General features: G+C 45.8%; 2 protein-coding genes across 2 annotated transcripts in view; both read right to left on the bottom strand.

The window, feature by feature from the left end:
* LOC142312402 (uncharacterized) overlaps nucleotides 1-26,072 on the bottom strand; it is a 155,621-nt gene that overhangs the window by 6,564 nt on the left and 122,985 nt on the right. The gene's annotated exons all lie outside the window — the stretch shown is intronic.
* Nucleotides 793-25,534, bottom strand: LOC142310582 (uncharacterized). Its single transcript, XM_075348100.1, has 8 exons — nucleotides 25,475-25,534; nucleotides 14,439-14,588; nucleotides 14,130-14,309; nucleotides 13,924-14,047; nucleotides 13,743-13,840; nucleotides 12,286-12,376; nucleotides 1,147-1,262; nucleotides 793-1,017 (listed from the first exon to the last, which is right to left on the bottom strand). The coding sequence occupies exons 2-8, from the start codon at nucleotides 14,514-14,516 to the stop codon at nucleotides 793-795; spliced, it is 912 nt and encodes a 303-aa protein (XP_075204215.1). The 5' UTR covers nucleotides 14,517-14,588; nucleotides 25,475-25,534.

Genomic DNA, 26,072 nt, shown 5'->3' with positions numbered 1-26,072 from the left:
TCATCCCACCAATCGCCATAGCAACACATCAGCACTACACAATCGCGCTGCCGAAGTGCTGATGGGAAGAGAAAGTGAGCGACACATGTTTGTCAAACTCCTCGCAATTGAACATCTAATTGTACCAACCAGTGAATAAGTAAATATAGAGGCTCCTACTCACCTGGGCGGTTATCTGTAGAAATCTCCTCTTTACTCCACTCATCACCCCTCACATATGTCTCTGTAGTATTAATATGGGGCAGATCTTCCCCCTGAAACAAATATTGTAAAAGTCACAGACAGATGGAGAAGTCCCATCTATGATCAGCTCTAATCCTGCCATCTCCACCGCTCTCATTACACAAGTATAACACATATAATACTGGAGGATAAAACAAGACTGAGCACAAGACCTTCACAGCCGTCTACACATCATAGGAGATTTCATGGCACCTTCTCTCCATCTACCTGATGATCCTGAGGAACATCGAGATCTTCTTGTTTACAGTCCTGTGGGAGAAGAGGACGGGGACATCTCTCTGGTGTTGTCCTCTTACTGGATAGACCTGGAGGAGACACATACAGGGACTGAATTCATTCCTTACATACAGATAATTATAGGCCGTGTGTATTTAGTCCTGTCTATTACCTGGTGATGTGAGGGGCTGGGGAACCTCCATCATGATGTCCTTGTACAGATCTTTGTGTCCTTCTAAATACTCCCACTCCTCCATGGAGAAATAGACGGTGACGTCCTGACACCTTATAGGAACCTGATACACACAATGATACCGTCACCCCCCGATCCCTTCATAGCGTTACTGTATAATGTCCCAGCATTCCCAGCAGTGTCACCTCTCCAGTCAGCAGCTCAATCATCTTGTAGGCGAGTTCTAGGATCTTCTGGTCATTGATGTCCTCATGTATCGGGGGGTGAGGTGGAGGCCCCGTGATTGGGCTCAAGGGTCTTCCCCATCCCTCAGACACAGGGGCCTGACAGCACTCGCTAGAGGTCTTCTTCACTACTGTGTAATCCTGGTTATGGAGAGACACAGTAATAAATCTCACTACAGACATTTCCAGAGTCCTCACCTCTCCAGTTCTGTCCAGCTGTTATTCCCATAGATAAGAATGATGTAATGTGACGTCATCAGAATCTCTCACCTCTCCAGTAAGCTGGAAGAGGATCTCTAGGGTGAGGTGTAATATCCTCTCCGCCATCTTGTCCCTGTTGCTTCCCGTCCTTCTCTTATTTAGAAGATCTCCAATATTGTGGGGATCTAAATGGAATGAAGATGAGCCTGTGTAAACTCATAACGAATCCCACGTATTAATACAATCAGTGAGGACTTTATATCCAATCATTGACCACAGAAATGATACTACATGTATGCCACTTTTTTGTTTTATTGTTCACTATTGCAGTTGTGGTTTTGGGTTTTCAGAGGTTTGTTTTCCTCATTCATAAACTGCAACATTTTAAAAGGTCAAAAACATTGTCACAAATGTACTCCAGTACATCCATCTATTGATGCCACTGCTTGCCTGTCCACCACGATCCAAACTGCAATGATGAAGCAGTTGGTGCTAAAAGCCCCTACACCCCCAGACATCTCTTGCCTTCTGTTATGTTTTATATTGTACTGCTGCTGTAGGTAATGCCAATAAACAGACCAAAATCTTTTGCCTGTCCATTATGTTCAATACTGTGCTGCACTTGAGATTGACGCTGTCCTGCACGGTGTAAAACTAACAAAAAATACCAAAAAGGGATAATTTTTGGACTGTTAAAAATTAGCCATTGATTATTTACATAACAAAAGCAGATTTGTCCAGCACTTTCCAAGATTATTCAATCCACGTTAGGCTTGTTCTTCATAAAAAATCACTTTTATTGTGCATAATTTAAAATCGTGTCATAAAAAACATGTCTTACGCGTTTCGAGCTCATAAGAGCTCTTACTCATAGCATAGACTAAAACAAATGACCAAACATTATATATCATATAATGTTTGGTCATTTGTATTAGTCTATGCTATAAGAGCTCTTATGAGCTCGAAACGCGTAAGACATGTTTTTTATGACACGATTTTAAATTATGCACAATAAAAGTGAATTTTTATGACGAACAAGCCTAACGTGGATTGAATAATCTTGGAAAGTGTGGACAAATCTTCTGTTTTTGTTATACAAGCCCTTCCCGAGAGCCGGCTCGTCTGTCTGCCCGTGCACTGACCACTGTTCATGGACTTTGCAATAGGTGAGCTGAATCCTCTTTTCATCTAATTGTATTTAATAATTTCTTATTTACACCTCCTAATGTCTTTCTCCTTGGAGGGATGCCTACCCTTCACAGGAAAAAAAAAACCCATACCGGAACATTAAACTACTGTCCCATAAATATTTATTTTTTCACGGCTAAAATTAGGCATTGCCTCTTCATTTGGATACTATTCTTCTGCTGGCATAAAAAAACAAACAAAACAACACCATTTGTCACAAAAAACACTCTGAACTTGTTACAGGTATCAGGTATAAAAAGGAGATTGACGACATTCCCTGATACCTGTAGTAGGACCAGAGCGCTGTATATGACAAATGCTGCTCACACGTTGATCTTCACTGCTCCAGGCTCTCCACACGGCGGTTTCCTCCTTTTCTCAGGTATGTAATGACTGGAAACAACAGGGGATGAAGAGTTCTCAGTATGGTCAAGGTAAAAATCCCTGTTATGACATTTTCTCTAGATTTTGTTTTTTACTCCTCTATAATGCAGCCTTCCTATAATTGGGTAATGTCAGAGAGGAAAAAGTAAGCTCCACCCCACACAGAGGAATCTTTATTACTACATGTTTTGTTGAAGGAGAGATTTGGCAGAAGGAGAAATTTACACATTAGGCACCCTAAACTTCAATAATGCATATCTCTACAATACAGTGGAAAAAAAACCCCATTCTATTTAGTATATACAGTGTGACAATTCTCTCACTGAATTGATGGGGTTTACTCACTTGGCTTGCTTCTTAGAGGTAGCACAGTATTCACTTCTATTTAAATGTCCAGTCGGTTTATTCATAAATCCATAAACTGCACTTCATCACAAACACAGATGGATTTCAAGTCTGCAATATTTGCGGTACGCCCCCACAGTTCAGATACAGGACTCAGAAGGATTCCCGCCCCATAACATTCGCAGTTCACCCGCACTGCTTGAGATACACAAGACTAGCAATGTCCCAGTTGAGAAACCTCACTTACTGACCCCGGTCAGTAAAAGCACCCCTCTCCAGTGGTACCTTTCAGAGAGGCTTCAAACCTCTTTCCATGTTCCTGGTCAGGATACGTGAATCTTCCCTTCTCGCAGAAAATTCCTTCCTGGAGACATCACAGTCTCCTCATCCTGAATCTCACCGGTTTAATCCGGTCAGCACGCAAACCTCTCCATAAGGTTCCTTCTTGAAGGCATAGCAGCTCACACACTGACCATATGCCAAAACAAACACTCCATCTTAACAGGTGAGCAACACCCATGGGCGATGGTATGTTCATAGCCAGACCCGCCCATCTCTCCAGCTATCTGTACAACCTGGCCCTGATACACCCTCACAAAACACATATCAGAACAGACAATCAGGTTTACACCACCTCTGTGATTTATACCGGCCGCCCTGTTACAACAGTTTAAACAAAAAAATATTATGAAAGCTCTTTTCTAATTGCCATTAAATCTGTGGATGTTCAAGTCCTGAGACCAGCACCAATTGCTTAAGAAACTCTGGAGAAGTGCATAACTTGTGAGGCAGAGAAGCAGAACAGAGTACAGATTCAATAAAAGGCCTACAAAATCCAACACATAATTCTACCAACCATATGAAAAAGTTTGGGCACCCCTATTATTGTTAACCTTTTTTCTTTATAACAATTTAGGTTTTGCAACAGCTATTTCAGTTTCATATATCTAATAACTGATGGACTGGGTAATATTTCTGGATTGAAATTAGGTTTATTGTACTAACAGAAAATGTGCAATCCGCATTTAAACAAAATTTGACCGGTGCAAAAGTACGGGCACCTCAACATAAAAGTGACATTAATATTTTGTAGATCCTCCTTTTACAAAAATAACAGCCTCTAGTCGCTTCCTGTAGCTTTTAATGAGATCCTGGATGAAGGTATATTTGACCATTCCTGTTTACAAAACAATTCCAGTTCAGTTAAGTTTGATGGTCGCCGAGCATGGACAGCCCGCTTCAAATCATCTCACAGATTTTCAATGATATTCAGGTCTGGAGACTGGTATGGCCATTCCAGGACATTGTAATTGTTCCTCTGCATGAATCCCTGAGTAGGTTTGGAGCGGTGTTTTGGATCATTGTCTTGCTGAAATATCCATCCCCTGCGTAATTTCAACTTCGTCACTGATTCTTGCACATTATTGTCTAGAATCTGCTGATACTGAGTTGAATCCATGCGACCCTCAACTTTAACAAGATTCCCAGTTTCGGCATTGGCCACACAGCCCCAAAGCATGATGGAACCTCCACCAAATTTTACTGTGGGTTGCAAGGCTTTTCTTGGAATGCCGTGTTTTTTGCCTCCATGCATAACGCCTTTTTGTATGACCAAACAACTCAATCTTTGTTTCAACAGTCCACAGGACCTTCTTCCAAAATGTAACTGGCTTGTCCAAATGTGCTTTTGCATACCTCAGGCGACTCTGTTTGTGGCATGCTTGCAGAAACGGCTTCTTTCGCATCACTCTCCCATACAGCTTTACTTTTTTTTTAAATCAGATACTTTTTTATTAAAACAGAATACATACAACAGAATAACAAATCGGCATCCAAATTAAATTTATCACATCTATTACCCCTTTAACTCCCCCTCCCCCACCCCGACAGCAACACTTCTCCCCGATACTACATCCCATATAGTACACACTTATAATACCCTCCAACTGCAGTATAGCAACCATCCCGTTGTGCAGGAGGAACAACTAGTAACACAAATAAAACAAAACACACACATCAGAGGTCTCGGACGGCTATCCCCATCCCATATCAGTTTACTGGTCCATCACTCGTCCTATCCGCATTGCAGCCAAGGAGACCATAGCTTCTCAAACATTTTAACATTCCCCCTTCTTTCATACACTCCCTGTTCCAGCTGAAGAATACATTTCACCCTTTTAATGTACTCTCCCCTGGTCAGGGGGTCTTTTTTAATCCAGGACCTGGCGATTAGCTTTCTTGCCGCATATAGCAGCCTAGCAATGACAATTTTCATAGTATTTTCCACCCCAAGCTCCTCAACATATCCCAATAGGCATATCACTGGTTCCCTGGGGAGGACACACCCATATGTTCTTCCTATCTTGTGGATAACCTTAGTCCAAAAGGAGACCAGTCTCGGACAAGACCACATCATGTGAAAAATACCTGCGTCAGATCCCTGACACCTTGGACACTCCGAATTCCTTTTCAACCCCATTTTAAACATCAGTAAGGGAGACCTATATACCCGGTGAATCACGTATAGGTGAGATAGTCTGGCCGGTTCGCTCATGGAAAGTTTAGGGACATACTCTAAGATACTCTCCCACACCTCCTCCGTTATCGGCCCAACTTCCTCCTCCCATGTAGATTTAGTTTTAATTGGGTAGTCTAAAAGAAAGGTATGTAATATATCTTTATACGTGCCAGAAATTATCCCTTTAGTGCTTCCTCCGCCCTTACACACATACTCCAGTATCAGGTCAGTCTGTATGGCCACACTTTGTTTAGCCGCTTGGGCTGCAATCGCATGTTTTAATTGTCTGTAGTGGAGCCAGCCGGACGCCGGTAACTGAAACTCACTCTGTAACTGTGGGAACGATTTCACAATTCCTCCGTCCAATATCTGATGTATGTATATTACACCCCTGCGTCTCCACTCCTCAATATTCCCCATTTTCGGAATCTCCGGGAGATTACTGTTATCCCAGATAGGTGTAAACTTAGTTAACCGGGTCACCCCTCTCACCCTTTTCAGCCTATCCCAGGTCTTATTTATAAGTGCCATTGTAGGAGATGTTCTACCCAGGAGCCCCACCGCGCCATCCTCTAGTCCCATTACCAATGGACTTCTACCCACTATGTATTCCAGTACTTCTTTAATGCCCTCATCTTTCTCTCGATCAGACCAACCCCTGAGGTGTTGACATTGCACCGCTATATAATACAATTCCGGATTTGGGATTGCTAGACCCCCCTCATCCTTCGGCCTTTGTAAAGTCTCTAATCACACCCTAGGCTGCTTTTTACCCCACACCAGGTCCCTAAACAGCGAGTTTATCCCTTTAAATATTTTCCTTGAAATACAAACAGGGGCATTGTGCAGTATGTATAGGAGTTTAGGCATTACTACCATCTTTAGCAAATTAACCCTTCCAACAACTGACAAATGTAGCTTGTTCCAGGCATCCACCTTGGCTCTCAATTTTTTAAGGAGAGGCCATAAGTTCACCTGTATGTATTTTTCTACTGGCAGAGATATCTGGATACCTAGATATTTAAATTCGTCCACATTCTTCAATTTGTTAGCCCCAATATCCTCATTTGTCCAGGCTACTTCCCCATCCACTTTAAAGAGGCTTGATTTAGACCAATTAACGGTCAGTCCCGAAACCTCTCCAAATGTCTCTATTATCTGCATGGCATGATCCAATGAGGCTGATGGATCCCCCAAGAAAAGTAATAAATCGTCAGCATAAAGAGCTATTTTCTCCTCTAAATGCCCATACTTAAATCCATGGATCTCCTTTGATTTCCTAATGGCCGCCGCAATAGCAAATAGGAGCGGCGATAGTGGGCAGCCCTGTCTCGCTCCCCGGTGCAACTCAAACGCTGAGGAGGTCATACCGTTAACTCTAACTTTAGCAGTAGGCCTATTATACAACAGCTGCACCCACTTTACAAACCGTGGGCCAAAACCCATATGCTGCAACACTTTCCACAGATACCCCCACTCAACACTATCGAACGCTTTCTGGGCATCTAGCGAAGCGATCACCCTCCGGCCAGGGTTGTCAGGCGGCAACTGTAGATTAAGATATAATCTCCTGATATTAGCAGCTGTCGACCTATTGGCCATGAACCCTGATTGGGCCATATGTATTAGGTTAGATATAACTCCAGTAAGCCGGTTTGACAACACCTTAGCCAGAAGCTTCACGTCCGCTGTTAATAACGAGATGGGTCTATATGAGTCTGGAAGCCTCGGATTTTTATCCTCCTTAGGAATTACTACTATTATTGCTTCTCTCATAGATTCAGGCAATACACCTTCCCCCTCCGCCACCTCAAAGACTTTCAATAGTTTGGGTAATAGGATTTCTTCTAACTGTTTATAAATTTCAACTGGTATCCCGTCTGCTCCCGGTGCCTTGTCATTGCTCATGCCATGCAGAGCGTCCTCCAGTTCATCAATAGTAATAGGTGACTCCAGTTTATCTCTATCCACCACAGACAACACCGGAAGCTCACCTCGCTCAAGAAATGAGTCCACCTCTTCCACCCTCATCTCTCCGCTAGAAGAAAATAGCGTGCGATAGAAATCTTTAAAGACCCCAAGGATCTCCTCAACCTCAGTGACCTGTGTCCCCTCCACCGTGTCCATACCATGCACAAATGAGCTACTCCTTTGAGCTGCAGCTATGACCGATAATAGATGACCAACTTTTTCCCCCTCCTCATAAAAATGCAATTTTTGGAATGCCTGCTTCCTTACCGCCTTCTCCAAAAGCATCTTATTAACCTGTTCATGCGCCTGCCTAAGATTTTGCTTCGCGTCCGTAGTAGTACTCCGGATTGCTTCCAGCTCTGCCTTATCTAAGGCCTCCAGGCTATCTTTCTCATCCTGCCTCGTCTGTGTTTTACGTTTACAAATATCCCTGAACAGGAGCCCCCTGAGGTATGCCTTCATCGCATCCCATACCACCAGCGGACCAGTGCTACCCTCGTTGTGGATAAAGAAATCCCCAAGATCCCATTCTATATTCCCCATATTAATATGACGGATCCATGCTGGATGAAGCTTCCACTCTCCCCTCCTTCCCCCTGTCAGGGTCCCCCGTCGTATGGACACTAAAATTGGGCTATGATCTGAAATCACTCTTGTCAGATATTGCACGTCGCCTATCATTGCATCCATCAGATCACTAGCTAGAGCCATGTCAATGCGGGACAGAGTGTTATGCGAAGCCGAATAACAAGAGAAGCAGGATACCCTCCCATTCCTCACTCGCCAGGCATCCACCATTCCAAGTTCCCCAATAAGAGTGCCAAACGAAGTCATACAACTATCCTGAATACCTGGAGGTCTACTACTCCTATCCCAGTACAGGTCTATCACATTATTGAAGTCCCCCACCAGTAAAAAAGGGATTACTCCCCCCTTCTCAGAGAACTCCCTTATCTCCCTTAGTTTGGTGCACTTATATGGAGGTGGTATATATATTGCAGCTATACACATGAGTCTGCCAAATATTTTACACTTGATGGCCACACACTGTCCCTCTTTATCCACATACACTTCTATCTCTTCATATTGCACAGAGTTATGGATCAGCAGTGATACACCCCTTGCATAGTTGGAAAAGGTGGAATGATAAGCCTTCTGCACCCATCTCCTATTTAAAACATGTGTTGTCTCCTTTGTGAGATGCGTTTCTAGTAGACATATTATTGACGGGTTCTGGTCTTGAACATATTTAATTAATGCCGCTCTCCTAGACCTATCTGATAACCCTCTAATATTCCAACTCAACACCTTAATTCTATCCCCCATTATCCCACCCAGTAAAACCATCAAACCTTGTAGTATCTCCCCATGCTGCCTCCACCCTACCCCTTTTCCCCCTCCCCCCCTGCTCCCCTCCCCTCCTGCTCCCCACCACTTCCTGTTTTCGAGTACTCCCGTGAAGCATCGGGTTTTCCAAACCTGGTCCATAATCCTTACTAAATTCCCCCCTACCTCCCTCGCCTTCCCCTCTTAGACACATTTTAAAACTCGTCCCTTTTCCAACAATTCTCCACTCCCACCCTGTCTATGTATAATCATATTCCACTCAACCAATATAACAGTAAAATGGCGAACAGTAATTAAACTGGAATCTCAAATTGTAAATACCACCACCGCGCCTAATTAGGCAGTCCCCATGTCCTGCGAAGCTCACATCAAACCCTTCGCATTCCCCCTGCATACTACCTCAATCCCAAAGGGAAGGAGGAAAAAGAAAAAAAAAAAAAAAAGGGGGGAGAAAAAAAAAGAAAAAACAAGAAGGGTCCCCTGTAAGCTCCTAAGGATGTTGTAGAGCCTCAGCCGGCCTTCTCCAACACACTGCAGATTCAGACAGTCAGCTTATTCCTTCAAATGGATCCGCTTTTCGTTTGCGTCCAACCACTGCATGGCTTCCTCCGGAGTTGTAAAAAAGTGCACCCGCTCCAACGCCATCACTCTTAGCTTTGCCGGGAACATCATTGAGTATTGCACCCCCATCTCTTGCAGGCGCCTCTTTACTCCTGTAAAAGTCATACGTAGCTTTTGAACAGAAATGGAGTAGTCCGGGTATATGGAAATTCTCTGGCCGTCAATCATAAGATCCTCCATGTCTCTTGCCTTTCGCAGTATAGTGTCCCTGTCTCTGTAGTTGAGGAGCTTGGCTAGCATAGTGCGAGGGCCCCTGCCTGCTGGTTGTGGCTGCATCGGGACTCTGTGTGCACGTTCCACGGCATAGAGCTTGGATAAGACATTAGCACCCATTTTCCCCCTGAGCCAGTCTTCTACATATTCAGTGGGGTTTCTTCCTTCCGCTTTCTCAGGAATGCCGACAATTCGGATGTTATTTCTTCTAGAGCGGTTCTCTAAATCATCATTTTTTGCCATGATTTCAGCTATCTGCTGTGCAAATGTTTTTTCAGAATTTTGTAGTTTTGTAATATGATCCTCTGTTATCCCCACTCTCTCCTCTACAGCCGCTGTTCTCAGATCTGCTTTCTTGAGGTCTTTCTTAATGTCAGCAACCTCTACCTGTAATCCCTTAACTTGCTTTGTCAGGGTAGTCAGAGCCTCTTTACAAAAAGACACCACTGCAAAAACGTCCTTTAAAGTGGGGTTTTCTGGAGCCTCCTCTGCACTATGTGCTTCCTCTACTTCTCCTGTCTTATCTTGCTGCTTTTCACCATCCCCCATCTCCTCATAGCTGGCATTGTCTTCTCCCTCCTCTCCTATCTCACCTCTGTTATCTATATGCTGAAGTGATTTCTCTGGAGTCCAGGCAAATTTCTCCAGCCTTGCAGCGATCTGCATCCTCTCCTGACAGGCTGCATTAACTTTCTCAGCTTCCTGCCTTATCATGGCACCATCTTGAGAGCTGGGGACTTTCCCGCCTCCATTATCTTTTTGCCTGCAACGGACCATGGCACTCTGCATCCACCAGACTCACCCCAGATAAGTCCTCACCACCTTATCTTCCTGACAGCCGGCTGAGGCAGTGATAACAGCGGTATTCAGGGATTTATCAAGGGAGTTTGCAGGAGAGCTCCACAAACAAGTCTCTTCACATTGCCGTCCAGGCCACGCCCCCCCCATACAGCTTTACCTTGTGCAACGTGCGCTGTATTGTTCACCGAGACACATTGACACCATCTGCAGCAAGATGATGCTGCAGGTCTTTGGAGGTGGTCTGTGGATTGTCCTTGACTGTTCTCACCATTCTTCTTGTCTGCCTTTCTGATATTTTTCTTGGCCTGCCACTTCTGGGCTTAACAAGAACTGTACCTGTGTTCTTCCACTTCCTTACTATGTTCCTCACAGTGGAAACTGACAGTTTAAATCTCTGAGACAACTTTTTGTATCCTTCCCCTGAGCAACTATGTTGAATAATCTTTGTTTTCAGATCATTTGAGAGTTGTTTTGAGGAGCCCATGATGCCACTCTTTATAGGAGATTCAAATAGGAGAACAACTTGCAAGTGGCCACCTTAAATACCTTTTCTCATGATTGGATACATCTGTCTATGAAGTTCAAAGCTCAATGAGGTTACAAAACCAATTTAGTGCTTTAGTAAGTCAGTAACAAGCAGTTAGGAGTGTTCAAATCAAGAAATTGATAAGGGTGCCCATACTTTTGCACCGGTCAAATTTTGTTTAAATGCGGATTGCACATTTTCTGTTAGTACAATAAACCTCATTTCAATCCAGTAATATTACTCAGTCCATCAGTTATTAGATATATGAATCTGAAATAGCTGTTGCAAAAACCCAAATTGTTATAAAGAAAAAAGGTTAACATTAATAGGGGTGCCCAAACTTTTTCATATGACTGTAAATATAGAGGACTGTTATGATTCAGGGACTGAGGATAAAAAAAAAAAAATACAGAATCCCAAATAGTTACAGAGTGGCTGGAACCTTAACGGATTGCAGACCTAATCCTGACACACAAGTAGAAGTAGCCATGGGACGAGCCTACGATGACCTAGTCGTCTCAACACAGCCAGAGAACTAAATATTCTCACATATAGAAATATAAGAAAGCTAATCTGCCTCGAAGCAGTACCCAAAGATAGATAATTAGCCCCCCACATGTAAAGGCAACGGTGATATAGGAAAACACAATACAAAGCCAGAAAAGACAGATTCAACAAAGGTGAGGCCCAAACTATCTTTATAGAAAAGGATAGGAAGGAGCACTGTCTGCAACCTTACAAAAACCCTAATAAATACCAGCACTTCTGATATGGAAAAATCCTTAGGTCACACAACCTCTCCCCCACTGAATCAGCAATCAAATGGGATCCAAAAACACTAATACAGATGAGGGACTGAATTAATACCAAGCATGACAAACACAATACCTTGCAGAATCATGGAGCTAAGTACACAGACACTCCCAGCAGGGAATGATTCTATTCCACCAAGAACTCCACACAGACAAAATAGGAATCAAGCATTAGTATTAAAGCAGAAAAAAACAACAAGAACGTGGAAAACAAACAGCAGAGGTGCAAAGACCACTTATCTGAGAGGAGTTCTGGTTTTGAGCAGAGCTGGTTACAGAATGTCCTTAACACACAGGAGACCATTAAGCACCGGCAAGAAACAAGAGAAAACTACTTAGTTATATAGTCCCAATCTGACCCTGATTGCCAGTCCTCTGCAGGTTTGAGACTTTCATTCCACAAATCAACTGCACCGCCAGCACTGACCACAAGAGGGTGCCCCAAACTGGAAAACGTATTCACAACAGAGGACACTACTCACCTGGGTAGTCATCTGTAAGAATCTCCACTTTACACCGCTCATCGCGCCTCATATATGTCTCTGTAGTATTAATATGGGTCAGATCTTCACTCTGAAACATATATTGTAAAAGTCACAGACAGATGACTCTCTCCTCAATACCACCCCGCTTCTCCTCTCTGCAAGTCCCTCCACTGGATCCCAATCTTCCACCATATCCACTTCAAACTACTAACACTGACCTACAAAGCTGTGCATAATCTGTCTCCTCCGTATATCTCTGAACTAATCTCCCACTACACTCCAACACGTCACTTCCGGTCCTCCCAAGATCTCTTTCTCTCCTCCGCTCTCATTCGCTCCTCACGCAACCGACTCCAAGACTTCTCCCGAGCATCCCCAATCTCCTGGAACTCGCTGCCCCAACACGTCAGACTATCTCCTACCCTTGCAAACTTCAAACGGAACCTGAAAACCCATCTGTTCAGAAATGCCTACAATCTACAATGAACTTGCTGCCGCCCGACCACCGTGCGGAGCTGCCGCCCGACCACCGTGCGGAGCTGCCGCCCGACCACCGTGCGGAGCTGCCGCCCGACCACCGTGCGGAGCTGCCGCCCGACCACCGTGCGGAGCTGCCGCCCGACCACCGTACGGAGCTGCCGCCCGACCACCGTACGGAGCTGCCGCCCGACCACCGTACGGAGCTGCCGCCCGACCACCGTACGGAGCTGCCGCCCGACCACCGAACGGAGCTGCCGCCCGACCACCGAACGGAGCTGCCGCCCGACCACCGAACGGAGCTGCCGCCTGACCACCGTACGGAGCTGCCGCTCGACCACCGTGCGGAGCTGCCGCTTGACCACCGTGCGGAGCTGCCGCCCGACCACCGTGGGGAGCTGCCGCCCGACCAGTATGGATCCGACTCACAAACCTTCTGGCCATCTGTGCAGATAATTTCCCCTGTCTCCTGTAACTCGCTGCCTCAACACGTCAGATTATCTGCTACACCCGCAAGCTTCAAACGGAACCTGAAAACTCATCTGTTCATAAATGACTATAACCATTAAATGACACCACCACCGTGCGGAGCTTCTGCGCAACCTACACCCCACCTACTGTCTCCTCCCCAAAATACTTTACAATGTAATCCCGCAAGGGCTGGGTCCTCTGCCCTCTGTACCAGTCATTCTACTGTAACTTGTAAATGTATTCTGTATGTAATCCCTTCTCATGTACAGCACCATGGAATTAATGGTGCTTTATAAATAATAATAATAATAATAATAATAATAATAATAATAATAATAATAATAATAAGATGGAGAAGTCACATCTATGATCAGCTCTAATCCTGCCATCTCCACCGCTCTCATTACACAAGTATAACACATATAATACTGGCAAGACCTAGCACAAGACCTTCACAGCCGTCTACACATCATAGGGAGATTTCATGGCACCTTCTCTCCATTTACCTGATGATCCTGTGGAACATCGGGATCTTCTTGTTTACAGTCCTGTGGGAGAAGAGGACGGGGACATCTCTCTCGTGTTGTCCTCTTACTGGATAGAGCTGGAGGAGACACATACAGGGACTGAATTTATTCCTTACATACAGATAATTATAGGCCATGTGTATTTAGTCCTGTCTATTACCTGCTGATGTGAGGGGCTGGGGAACCTCCATCATGACGTCCTTGTACAGATATTTGTGTCCTTCTAAATACTCCCACTCCTCCATGGAGAAATAGACGGTGATGTCCTGACACCTTATAGGAACCTGACACATACAATGATACCGTCACCCCCTGATCCCTTCATAGCGTTACTGTATAATGTCCCAGCATTCCCAGCAGTGTCACCTCTCCAGTCAGCAGCTCAATCATCTTATAGGTGAGTTCTAGGATCTTTTGGTCATTGATGTCCTCATGTATCGGAGGGTGAGGTGGAGGCTCCGTGATTGGGCTCAGGGGTCTTCCCCATCCCTCAGACACAGGGGCCTGACAGCGCTCACTAGAGGTCTTCTTCCCTACTGTGTAATCCTGGTTATGGAGAGACACAGTAATACATTTCACTACAGACATTTTCAGAGTCCTCACCTCTCCAGTTCTGTCCATCTGTTATTCCCATAGATAAGTATGATGTAATGTGACGTCATCAGAATCTCTCACCTCTCCAGTAAGCCGGAAGAGGATCTCTAGGGTGAGGTGTAAGATCCTCTCCGCCATCTTGTCCCTGTCCATATCCATCCTTCACGGGGCAATCAGGAGGATTCTCTTATATAGAAGATCTCCAATGAGAGGATCCAATATTGTAGGGACCTGAATGGGGAGAGGATGATGATGTAACATCAGTAATTGTATAATTACACAGAATTCTATATGAAGACTTTATATTCATCACTGACCGCATAAACTATGCTTACATGTATGGCATGTGACTAATTTGTAGGTATTCACCTGTTTTGTTTTTGACAAATGTTTTTTGCTTATTCATCAACTACATCTTTTTAAAAAGTCAAAAAAATTGTCACAAATGTCCTCCAGTTCACACTGAGCCATTTTATATATAGCAGATTTTTTGGTACAAATTTTTTGCCATTTAGTAAAACCTGAGTGGATTTGACCTAACAGCATTTTTAGTGTTTGCAAAATTTATGAACCATTTTGAAGAATTTGGAGTAAAAAAAACTTCAATGAACACCACAACCCAAAAAAGAAAAGTGACAAAAAAACCATTGCAATGACAAAATGGGACCCAATGTTTCTGGTACGGAGTTTGTTATTCCAGCCGTCCGGATGTAACTGGAGTTCTGTCATAAATAATCAGTGAAGGGAAATCTCGTTAGCTTTCTTCTTAAATCCTTTATCTTCTAGTGAAGTAACTGCCTCGGATGCCACATGACGATGTTACCCACACGAGTCGGCCCTTTTTCCACGTGAGCGTGATGACATGATTTCCACGAGCTGGCTTCATCGCCAGTTCCTGGAAATCTAGCTCATGCGCGCAACTCATTTCGGCAGCGTACTGTCTTTGAAACAGGGTGGATGCTTCCCGGCTTCGTTAGGCGGACTGCGCATGACCGGAAGTTCATAAAACGTGTACATGAGCCATCTTATGAACTTGTAGTCATGCCCTAATGAAGCCGGGAAGCATCCATCTTGCTTCTGAGGCGCACTGATGAAGCCGGAATGAGCCGCACGCATGCGCAAGATTTTCAAGAGATGGTGGTGATGCCGGCTCGTGGAAATTATGTTATCACGCTAACAGAGGCATAATAACATCGAAAAAGGGCCAACTAGTTAGGGAACTAACGTCCATGCGACCAGTGACAGGTCTAATTAGCACAGGGACAGAGAGGTTTATCACTTTTTTTTTTCAACATTCATATTAGTGATTAGAGTTATACAGGGCTGGTTAAGGAGGGAATTTGGGCAGACAGCCATGAATGCTGCTGTGTTGGAGGGCACAGGTGACCTAACAAGTTCCCTTTAATAAATTGGTGAACGAGGGAACTTTTTCCAGTGTCTGTGTGCTTTTAATCTTTATAATTGCTGTGTACTAACTCAGCAATTATAAAGATTAAAAGCACACAGACACTGGAAAAAGTTCCCTTGTTCACCAATTTATTAAAGGGAACTTGTGGGTGTCTAATATAAGGGAATGGGGGTGTCTTATATTTGTCTATGTATTACTAGCCCATGAGATTGATGCCAGCTGTCAATTCACAGCTGACATCAATCCCACAAGTATTACCCCGATTGCCACCAAACGAGTGCAAACGGAAAGAGCTAGATAAAGAGCCAGAATTGGCGCATCTAATGGATGCGCCACTTCTGGGGCAGCTGCAGGCTGCTATTTTTAGGCTGGGGAGGGCCCAATTATCATGGGCCTTCCTAGCCCGATGAAACAGCCCCCAGCTGTCTCTTTTACCTTGGCTGATTACGAAAAAGGGGACCTCGTGTCGTTTTCTCAAATTATTTAAATAAATAACTATAAAATTAAATGGGATCCCCTTTGATTTTGATAACCAGCCAAGGTAAAGAAGACAGCTGAGGGTTTCAGTCCGCAGCAGTCTGTTGTACCTGCACTAGTTATTAAAAATAGGTGGGAGCCCAAGATGGTTTTATTTGTTGTTTATTTATTCCATATCCATATGTATGCAGGCCAACTACCCCTTTTTTGTTTCCTTTTGCAGCCCCCTAGCCCTTACTACGACCATTTTACAGCACAGAAATTTGAGTCCCCATTGACTTATATGGGGAACGGGGTCAAGTTCAGCAAACACGAACTTCCACGGGTCCGCTCAAAAATAATGAACAGTCAAAAATAAAAATTGTTTGCTTCATTGTAAACGTATTCACAAGTTTGGAAGTTATTAGTTATATAGGGGGTTAATGTCCTTATACATAAGTGCCCAAAGGCTGGGACTCCCACCGATCCAGATCAGATCTAAACAGCCTCAAGTGAATGGAGCATTAGTTGATCATGCGCACTTTCTGCTCCATTCATTTTTAATGAGAGAGCCAGAGATAGATGAGGATTGTACTCGGGTTGTTTTTGTCACTCCTATAAGAATGAATGGAGCGACCGTGTACACGACTGACTATTGCTCCGTTCACACAATTCTCTGGATCGGTGGTGGTCACAGTGGACGGATGACATGCCAACAGCAAGTTATTACCCCTTAACGACCGCGGGCAGTAAAATTACATCATAGCGGTCATAGTGTTAATCTCCCCCGGCTGCTGCCGGCAGCCAGGGGAAATTAGGGCACATCTCAGCTGATTTGTACAGCTGACATGTGTGCCTGCCAGGCACGAGTGGAATCGCTATCCGCCCGTGCCTATTAACCCTTTAAATGGTGCTGTCAATATGTGACAGTGCCATTATAATAGCAAATGCGCTATAACTTTACTCACAGGCCTCCACCGGAAGTCACGTGACGAGATCACATGGATCCGGTGGTTGTCATGGTAGCACAGGGTCATGTGATGACTCCTGTGCTCACATGACTAAGGTTCTGTAAAAAAAAAAAAAACAGCCAAGTACTGGCTGTTACAAGAGATGATCATTTCTCCCGGTCTGAGCGGTGCTGCTCTGATTGGGAGAAATGAATGAGCGATCAGACAGCTAATCGTTATAGCCCCCTAGGGCGACTAGTAAAAAAAAAAAAAAAAAAGTTTAAAAATCACCCCCCATTTGCCCCATTGAAAGCAAAGTGTTAAAAAAAAAAAAATATCTATATATATATATATATATATATATATATATATATATATATATATATATATATATATATATATATATATATATATATATATATATATATATACACACACACACACACACACACACACACACACACTATCGTCGTGTCCAGGAAACGCCCAATCTATCAAAATATAAAATTAATTAATTTGATCGGTAAACGGCGTAGCGTAAAAAAAAATTTCAAACGTCAAAATTATGTTTTTTGGTCGCCACAAAATTTGCGCAAAATGCAATAAAAGGCAAAATGTAGCATCTGCTCAAAAATGGTACGATTAAAATAGTCAGCTCAAGACGCAAAAAAAAACGGATTTTTGTGTACTAAAATTGTTTTCTCTTAGCCATCATTGGGGGACACAGGACCATGGGTGTTATACTGCAGGGGAGGAGCTAACATCTTTGCATCTACTTAGTGTGGATAGGAGGACACTAAGTAGATGCAAAGATGTTAGCTCCTCCCCTGCAGTATACACCCCCTGGCCCAGCCAGGCTACTTCAGTTTTAGTACACAAGCAGTAGGAGAGCAAGTAACAAAAAACGTGAGTGAATACTCATAACAAAAAAGTACTGAGACAGAAAAAAACTAAGGCCCAACAGGGCAAAAGGGAGGGTGCTGTGTCCCCCAATGATGGCTAAGAGAAAACGATTTTACGGTGAGTACACAAAAATCCGTTTTTCTCTGACGCCTCATTGGGGGACACAGGACCATGGGACGTCCTAAAGCAGTCCATGGGTAGGTAAACAATAACAACGCAACCCAAGGACTAGGAACCAGTCCCAGATAGCTAGGAGCGCCTATTGAGATAGGTACTCCACTATCGTTTGCAGAATTTTTCTACCTAGGTTCGCCTCAGCCGAAGCCTGGGTATGGATTCAGTAATGCTTTGAAACAGTATGTAGGCAAGACCAGGTCGCAGCCTTACACCTCTGTTCCACTGAAGGCTGATGCTTAATGGCCCAAGAGGCGCCAACTGCTCGCGTGGAATGAGTCCGCAGCCCACTAGGAATGGGCTTAAGTTGCAAGCGGTAGACTTCCTGAATCGCAGAGCGAATCCAGCGAGCCAGTGTTGCCTCTGAAGCTGCCTGTCCTTTCTTAGGCCTTTCAGGAGTGACGAACAAAGGAAGTAACCATCGGAAGAAAATCCGGAAGGGGGCGTAGAACCTCCTTGTCTTGATGAAAGATCAGAAAGGGTTCGCAGCAAGAGAGTGCTGCCAGTTCCGAAACTTGTCTGATGGACGTAATCGCCACTAAGAATGTTACCTTCCAGGAGAGAAGAGCAAGAGAAGATTCCTTAAGAGGTTCAAAAGGGGACCTCTGGATACCGTCCAAAACGAGATTGAGGTCCCATGGGTCCAGCAACCGTTTATACAGGGAAACTAGATGGGAAACACCCTTGAGGAAAGTCTTGACTTGCGGATTGCAAGCTAGGCGGTATTGATACAATATATTGAGAGAGATGAAACCTGCCCCTTAAGGGAGCTGAGGGCCAACCCCTTTTGCAACCTGACTGCAAAAAAAAAAAAAAATCAAGAATTCTGGGGATCGCCAGAGGCATAGGTTGGACATTAGATTCCCTGCACTGGGAAAGGAAAGTTTTCCACATACGGTGGTAAATATGGGATCAAGGCCGGCTTTCGGGCACTGTACATGGTGGAGATGACCGCAGGAGAAAATCTCCCTCTTTTTAAAGTCCAGGTCTTAATGGCCAGGCCGTCAGCTTCAGGGTTCTGGAGTTCTGATGGGAAATGGGCCCTTGGGTCAGCAAGTCTGGGATGCTTACGAGGCGCCATGAGCAATTGTACTAATTCAGCATACCAGGCGCACCTGGGCTAGTCCGGTGCTATTATTATCACCGGGACTCCTTCTGCCTTGATCTTCCTGATTACTCGTGGCAGCAGGGGCAGAGGCGAAAAACATGTAAGTTAGACGGAAACGACTTCAGGAGACTAGAGCATCCGCGCCAATGGACTGTGGGTTATGCGACCTGGCTAAGAACGCGGGTACCTTTGCGTTCAACCTTGAGGCCATTAGATTATTATTATTTATTATTATTTATTTATAGAGCACCATTAATTCCACGTCTGGTGTACTCCAGTGAGTGCAGATGTGTGGGAACACTTCTGGGTGGAGAAACCACTCTCCGGCGGCCAGTCCTTGGCGACTTAGAAGGTCCGCCACCCAGTTCTCTACTCCCGGTATGTGTAACGCTGAAAACACAGACCCCCGTCGATTCGGTCCAGGTGAGGATCCTGAGGACCTCGAGATAAGCTGTCTTGCTGCTGGTACCTCCCTGCTGATTGACATAGGCCACAGCTGTTTCATTGTCCAATTGGACCCCAATCAAACGACCTGCTAGCAGGAGGGGGGGAATGACCTGAGCGCGAGAAGATCGCGCTGATTTTCAGGATGATTTCTGGGAAGGGAAGACTCCTGGGGTGTCCAACGTCCCGAAGCAGTGTGGAGCCAGTACGCTGCTCCCCAGACTAAGAGGCTGACGTCCATGGTCAGGAGTAGCCAGTCCACTTGGGGGAGAAAACCTCCTTCTCGATATGGAAGAGGACTTAAGCCACCAGTAAAGCGCATACCTGACTGAAGGTGTCAGGTGAAAAGTTCGTCCAAGGAAAAGGGGCTCTTGTCCCAGGCAGCTTGAAGCGCAAGCTGCAGTGGGCGGTGGTGTGGCTAAGCGAGCAGCACCGCCTCTATAGCCGCCGCTATCCTACCTAGCACTCTCATACTGAATCGTATGAAGTGATAGGAGTACGTAGAGGGCAGTGTACCGCTTGTTGCAGAGTGGTCGCCTTGTCTTGAGGGAGAAATATCAAGCCCCGAAGAGTGTCCAGGGACATGCCCAGGGAGGTGACGGATTGTGACGCGACTGGGGATGATTTGACTGGAGTCAGAAGCCACCCTAAGCGGGATAGGGTGCCCACAGAGATCTGCACGCTGGTTGAGCCCTTGATGAGGAGGTCATCCAAGCAAGGCAGAACAGCCACTCTCCTGGCGTGAAGGGCACTCATGGCGGCCGCCATGACCTTAGTTAAGACCCTTTTTGCTGTGGCAGAGCCGAGGGGAGGGCCACAAATGAAAAAAAAAAAAAAAGTCCTGAACCGCGAAGCGGAGGAACTTTGGTGAGCTGGAGCGATGAGTATGTGCAGGTACGCGTCCCTGATAGCTAGGGAGGCAAGGAATTCTCCTTCGACCATAAAGGTAATAATGGACCCTAGGAAGTCCATTCTGAATCTCCTTACATGCACGTTTGCTCAGGTGTTAGAGGTCCAGGATGGGACGAACTGACCCGTCCTTTTTTGGGGACCACGAGAGGTTAGAATAGAAGGCCTTGAACGTCTCGCCGTCCGGAACAGGTACCATCACCCCCGCCATTTGGAGGGAGTGGATTGCTGAGGAGAAGGCCTCGTGGTGTTTTGGAGCCTTTGGGGGGGTTTGAGAGAAAAGACTGACCAGGGGATCGGGTCCAGAATTCAAGGTGGTAACCGGAAGACACAAGGTATCACACCCATTTGTGGTCTGAGGCGGCGGCCCAGATGGAGAAGGACGAGACTTCTCGGTCTTTGTCTAGACTGCCAGGACGAGGTGGACTCGGGGAGGGCTGAGAAGGTCGGGCCCTGCGTGTCTAGTAAAAAATATCCTGGGCTAGAGTTGGGGGAGGGAGGTACTCTTTTCCTCCCGTGGCGTCAGACAAAAAAAGAGCCCGTCCAGACGATCGGCAAACCATCGGTCTGGAAAGGAGTACTGTGAGAGGCTTCTTAGAGACCAAGTCCACTCTCCATTATCGGAATCAGAGGGCCTTACGGATGGCTATGGTATTTGAGGCGGCAATAACTGCGCAGGTAGCAGCGCCGAGGGAGGCCTGCATGAGGTACTCTGCTGCCGCAGCAATGTGAACGGTTACATCTGTGAGGGTCTGAGGGAAACTGGTAGTCCTGGTGCCTGTGCGACCCACACGGAAGGGGAGATGGACCAGCGGGCTCGAGGAAGAGCAATCGAGCTGCTCCACTTGTCTGTCTGTCGGGTCCTTGAAGGAGGATCCATCAAGTGAAAGACAGGAGGGTCCTTCAGGCAGGCAGAAGCCGGGTGAGGGTCCACCGAGGCCGGATCGTCCCAGCCCTTAGAGACAGCTAAGCCAAAGGGGTACCGGGACTCCATGAGTTTACGGATACCGAAGCGGCGTCAAAAAGCTCTTTTTTTTTTAGCTTTCTTCACCCTTTTAAAGGAGACCGCAGGGTCAGTAGTAGTGGATGGGAGATCTTCCACATGCAGAGTTTTGGTGGATTGCTGTAATAAGTCCATCGCAGCTTGATCGCTCAGGGAGGTTGAAACCAAGGAATCATCCCGGTACAAACATCATTCCCCTTCCTCCGGCTCCTGAGAGACCGCGGAACATGTGGGAGAACCCCATCTGTGTACCCCCGAGGGAGAACCATGGGGGTCATGCCTTTTTTATGATCTGCTACCGGTGAAGCAGAGGGCTGATTCTTATCAGAAGGACCCTCTATAGAGGTGTCATCAGGCTGCGTTCTGACCAGGGGCCCCGAGGGGTGTAGCACGATGTTGCATAGCCAGCACCAGGTTGTGGGAACTGTGCCCATTCCGGGGGACTGGGAGCCGTAGGCTCTGGGCTGGCAGCGGTTGCTGCGGTGGTGGCGGGGGGGGGGAGCTACAGGGGCACCGGACTCACAGAAGGAAGAGGTGCTATCATCCCCTAGTAGCTCAGCGTGGCAGGATACATTAATAGTCTTATAGTTGTTGCTGTAGTTGTGCAGGGCATAAAACATTTGACTGCAGCCCCTGGCTGATGAGCCACAAGCTCTGATTGTAATGAGGGAGCAATGCTCTGCAGAGTTAATATGCAAGTGAGGCTATAACTCATCCAGAACCCTGATGACCCCTTCCCCCTCCTGCATCACAGTTCCTGTGGGAAGGAGGAAGCCAGCTCTGATAGACGCCCACAGGCTCTGATCACAACAAGAGGGAGCAATGCTCGGCAGATCCTGTGTGAGGAGGGTTACGCGCGCTTTCGTGAGGGAGCGTGGCTTATCGAGTGTCGTAGGGGGCAGGGCTTAGCTGTGACAAGAAGGCATGAGAAAATATAATAAACAAGAAATGGTGGGAAGGGACTCCCCTTCCCCCCTCCAGCCCTGCACAACCATGGTGGACAGAAAAACCTCTATAAGTGTACCGCAGCTGCGGGTGCACTTAGTCCAGGGAGTAATTCTTGCTGCAGTAGTCTGCAGAGATGTGCCTCCTATAGACACTAAGCTAAAACTGAAGTAGCCTGGCTGGGCCAGGGGGTGTATACTGCAGGGGAGGAGCTAACATCTTTGCATCTACTTAGTGTCCTCCTATGGATAGGCAGCATAACACCCATGGTCCTGTGTCCCACAATGAGGCGTCAGAGAAATAGGCCAACACTGAGCCATAAATCCCGAAAAATGAAAACGCTACAGATCGCGGAATATGGCACAAAACATACGCCACTGTTTTAGGACAAACTTTTGATTTTTTTTAACCTTTTAGATAAAAGTAAGCCTATACATGTTTAGTGTCTACGAACTCGCACCGACTTAAGGCATCACAGCGACACATCAGTTTTACCATATAGTGAACACTGTGAGTAAAATATCTCAAAAACAATAGTGCAATTGCCCTTTTGCAATTTTTCTGCATTTGGAATTTTTTTGCCGTTTTCCAGTACACTATAAGGCAAAATTGATGGTTTCATTTAAAAGTACAGCTTGTTCTGCAAAAAATGAGCCCTCACAAGACCATATTGACTAAAAAAAACAAAAGGTTATGCCTCTAGGAAGAAAAATGGCGGAAAAAACAACTGGAAAGCGAAAAAGCGTCCGGTTGTGTAAGGGCTCATGCGCACGTAACTGCTGAATATTCTGCAGCGATTTGACAGCACATCTGCGCGTCAAATCGCTGCAGAAACATTGCATAATGGATGCAGTTTTTCTGTTAAAAAAAAGCCGATTTCATGCACTATGGCTGCTGCCCACACCATAAACAGAGTGGGAGCTGCATCCATAGCGTACAAATTAATTGACATGCTCATTTTATGAATGCACGGATTTAGGTCAAAATTTTAGCACCCAAATTGCTGCATTCATAAAAGCATTGTGTGCACGTCTCATGCACAATCTTCATAGATTGAGCAGGGGACACAGGACGCATGCATTTACGCTGCAGTGCAATACGCAGCGTAAATACATGCAATTACGCAACATGCGCACGAGCCCAAAGGGTTATAGATCGGACCTTGTGATTCCTATTTAATGGGTTAAATGAACAAGCACAGGGAACGAAACACATCTCCCATCAACCACAGAAAATAAAACTGAAGGGAGAATCGAGAGAAGTAATAAAAACAGTAGGTGATTGGATTTCAGCCCCATCAGGAAGATGGAGTGAACGGAGGAGAATATAATATAGCAGTCTGACTGAGTTTTCTCCATTGTATAAAATGCAAAAGGAGAGAGAGAATCCTTCCCTCGTTTCCAAGATAAATGGAGAGAAAGAGAGTGCCTCCTCCATTTAATCTAGGATACAGGAGAGAGATAAAATTTCCTCCATTTTATCTGAAGTACACAAGCAATACAGCTTCCTCCATTTTATCTGAGGTACACGAGCCTCACATCTTCCTCCATTTTATCTAAGGTACATGAGAAAGATAAAGCCTCCTCTATTTTATCTGAGGTACACAAAACAGGTGAAGTCTCCTCAATTTTATCTGAGGTACACAAGAGAGATGAAGCCTTCTCCATTTTATCTGAGGTACAAGAGAGACGAAGGCTCCTCCATTTTATCTGAGGTACAAGAGAGACGAAGCCTCCAACATTTTATCTGATGTACAAGAGAGAGGTGAAGCCTCCTCCATTTTATCTGAAGTACACAAGCAATACAGCTTCCTCCATTTTATCTGAGGTACAAGATAGAGATCAAGCCTCCTCCATTTTATCTGAGGTACAAGAGAGAGATGAAGCCTCCTCCATTTTATCTGAGGTACAAGAGAGAGATAAAGCCTCTTCCATTTTATCTGAGGTACAAGAGTGAGATAAAGCCTCTTCCATTTTATCTGAGGTACAAAAGAGAGATAAAGCCTCTTCCATTTTATCTGAGGTACACCAGAGCCAGAGCTTCCTCCATTTTGTGCTTCTCACACAGACCTCTCTGACCCCTGTGACTACTGTCCACTGTGGCCGGTGTCAGACCGTTTTCTCCGCAGTTATTACTACAGCAGGTGGAGAGATCAGTCTTCACAGTGTGAATGGGATGATGTGTGAGGAAACTGCTGAGATGTTCCCGGTCTCCGGTACTCACTGTTGTCCTGGACCTTGCACTGGTTCTCTCCGTACAGGAGAGGTCGGTGGTAACAGCCAATCCCTGTGCTCCGCTCTAGCCGCCCTGGTAAGAGTCTAATGCCGGCCCTTCTGAAAGTTGCTCCCCCCGAAGGAGAGCTCCATCTACAGCTGAGGAAAAGGCCCCAAAATAGTCTCAGTGCTGAAGGGGTTAAAGGGAATCTGTCAGCAGGCTTTTGCTATGTAATCTGAAGACAGCATGCTGTAAGAGGTAACACAGAGGTTTCACCCATGCCGCTTGTCAAAGTCTGAGCTGTTTACTTGCAATGTTTGTTTGAGCTTGAGGAGATGATCATTGCTGGGACACGGCTGTGCATGAGCCCAAACCCCCTATGATTAGCAGCTCACTGTGTTTTAACATTGTATACCGAGAGCCGGGTGTGGGCGGGAGTAGCTTTCTTAACCCTGTTACATTGCTAAATCTAAATATTCTGATTGTGTCAGAGACGCTGCAACCAGTAACCTAAGTGATACATGGTAGGATTCAGGGTCCTTTCCCTATATCAGACTGCTCTGCTCTGTCACCTGCACACAGCAATGGGGACTCTGCACCTACCTCCACCCGCGCACTAGATATATGGCTGCTCTGTGCTTCCAGGACCTGTGATGATGTCACATGGAGGGGAGGAGTCAGGGTCACATGATCAGCTCCTCAGTGTATGCAGGGCTCTGCTGTGCTGGGTGTCATGGTGCTGGATGAGGGGAAGTTTATGTGTGGGGTCAGGAGGGGTTTACAGTGTGGATGTAGCAGAGCCGTGTGTGTACAAGATGTATGGAGCAGAGCCGAGTGTGTACGACGTGTACGGAGCGGAGCCGTGTGTGTACGAGATGTACAAAGCGGAGCCGTGTGTGTACAACATGTACAAAGCGGAGCCGTGTGTGTACGACATGTATGAAGCGGAGCCATGTGTGTATGACATGTATGGAGCAGAGCAGGGGTATACGGAGTGGGTGTGTGTGTGTATCTGACATGTACGGAGAGGAGCCGTGTTTGTACGAGGTGAGCAGAGCCATGTGTGTACGATGTGCATTCAGCGGAGCCTTGTGTTTACGGAGCGGAGTCGTGCGTGTACGACGTGTGCGGAGCCGCGTGTGTATGGAATGGAGCCATGTGTACGACATGTACGGAGCGTAGCCGTGCATGTACGACATGT

This window comes from Anomaloglossus baeobatrachus, chromosome 5 (genome assembly GCF_048569485.1).
Source record: "Anomaloglossus baeobatrachus isolate aAnoBae1 chromosome 5, aAnoBae1.hap1, whole genome shotgun sequence".
Classification (NCBI taxonomy): domain Eukaryota; kingdom Metazoa; phylum Chordata; class Amphibia; order Anura; family Aromobatidae; genus Anomaloglossus; species Anomaloglossus baeobatrachus.
The sequence above is the reverse complement of the archived record's forward strand: the minus strand, read 5'-3'. Positions and strand labels throughout refer to the sequence as shown.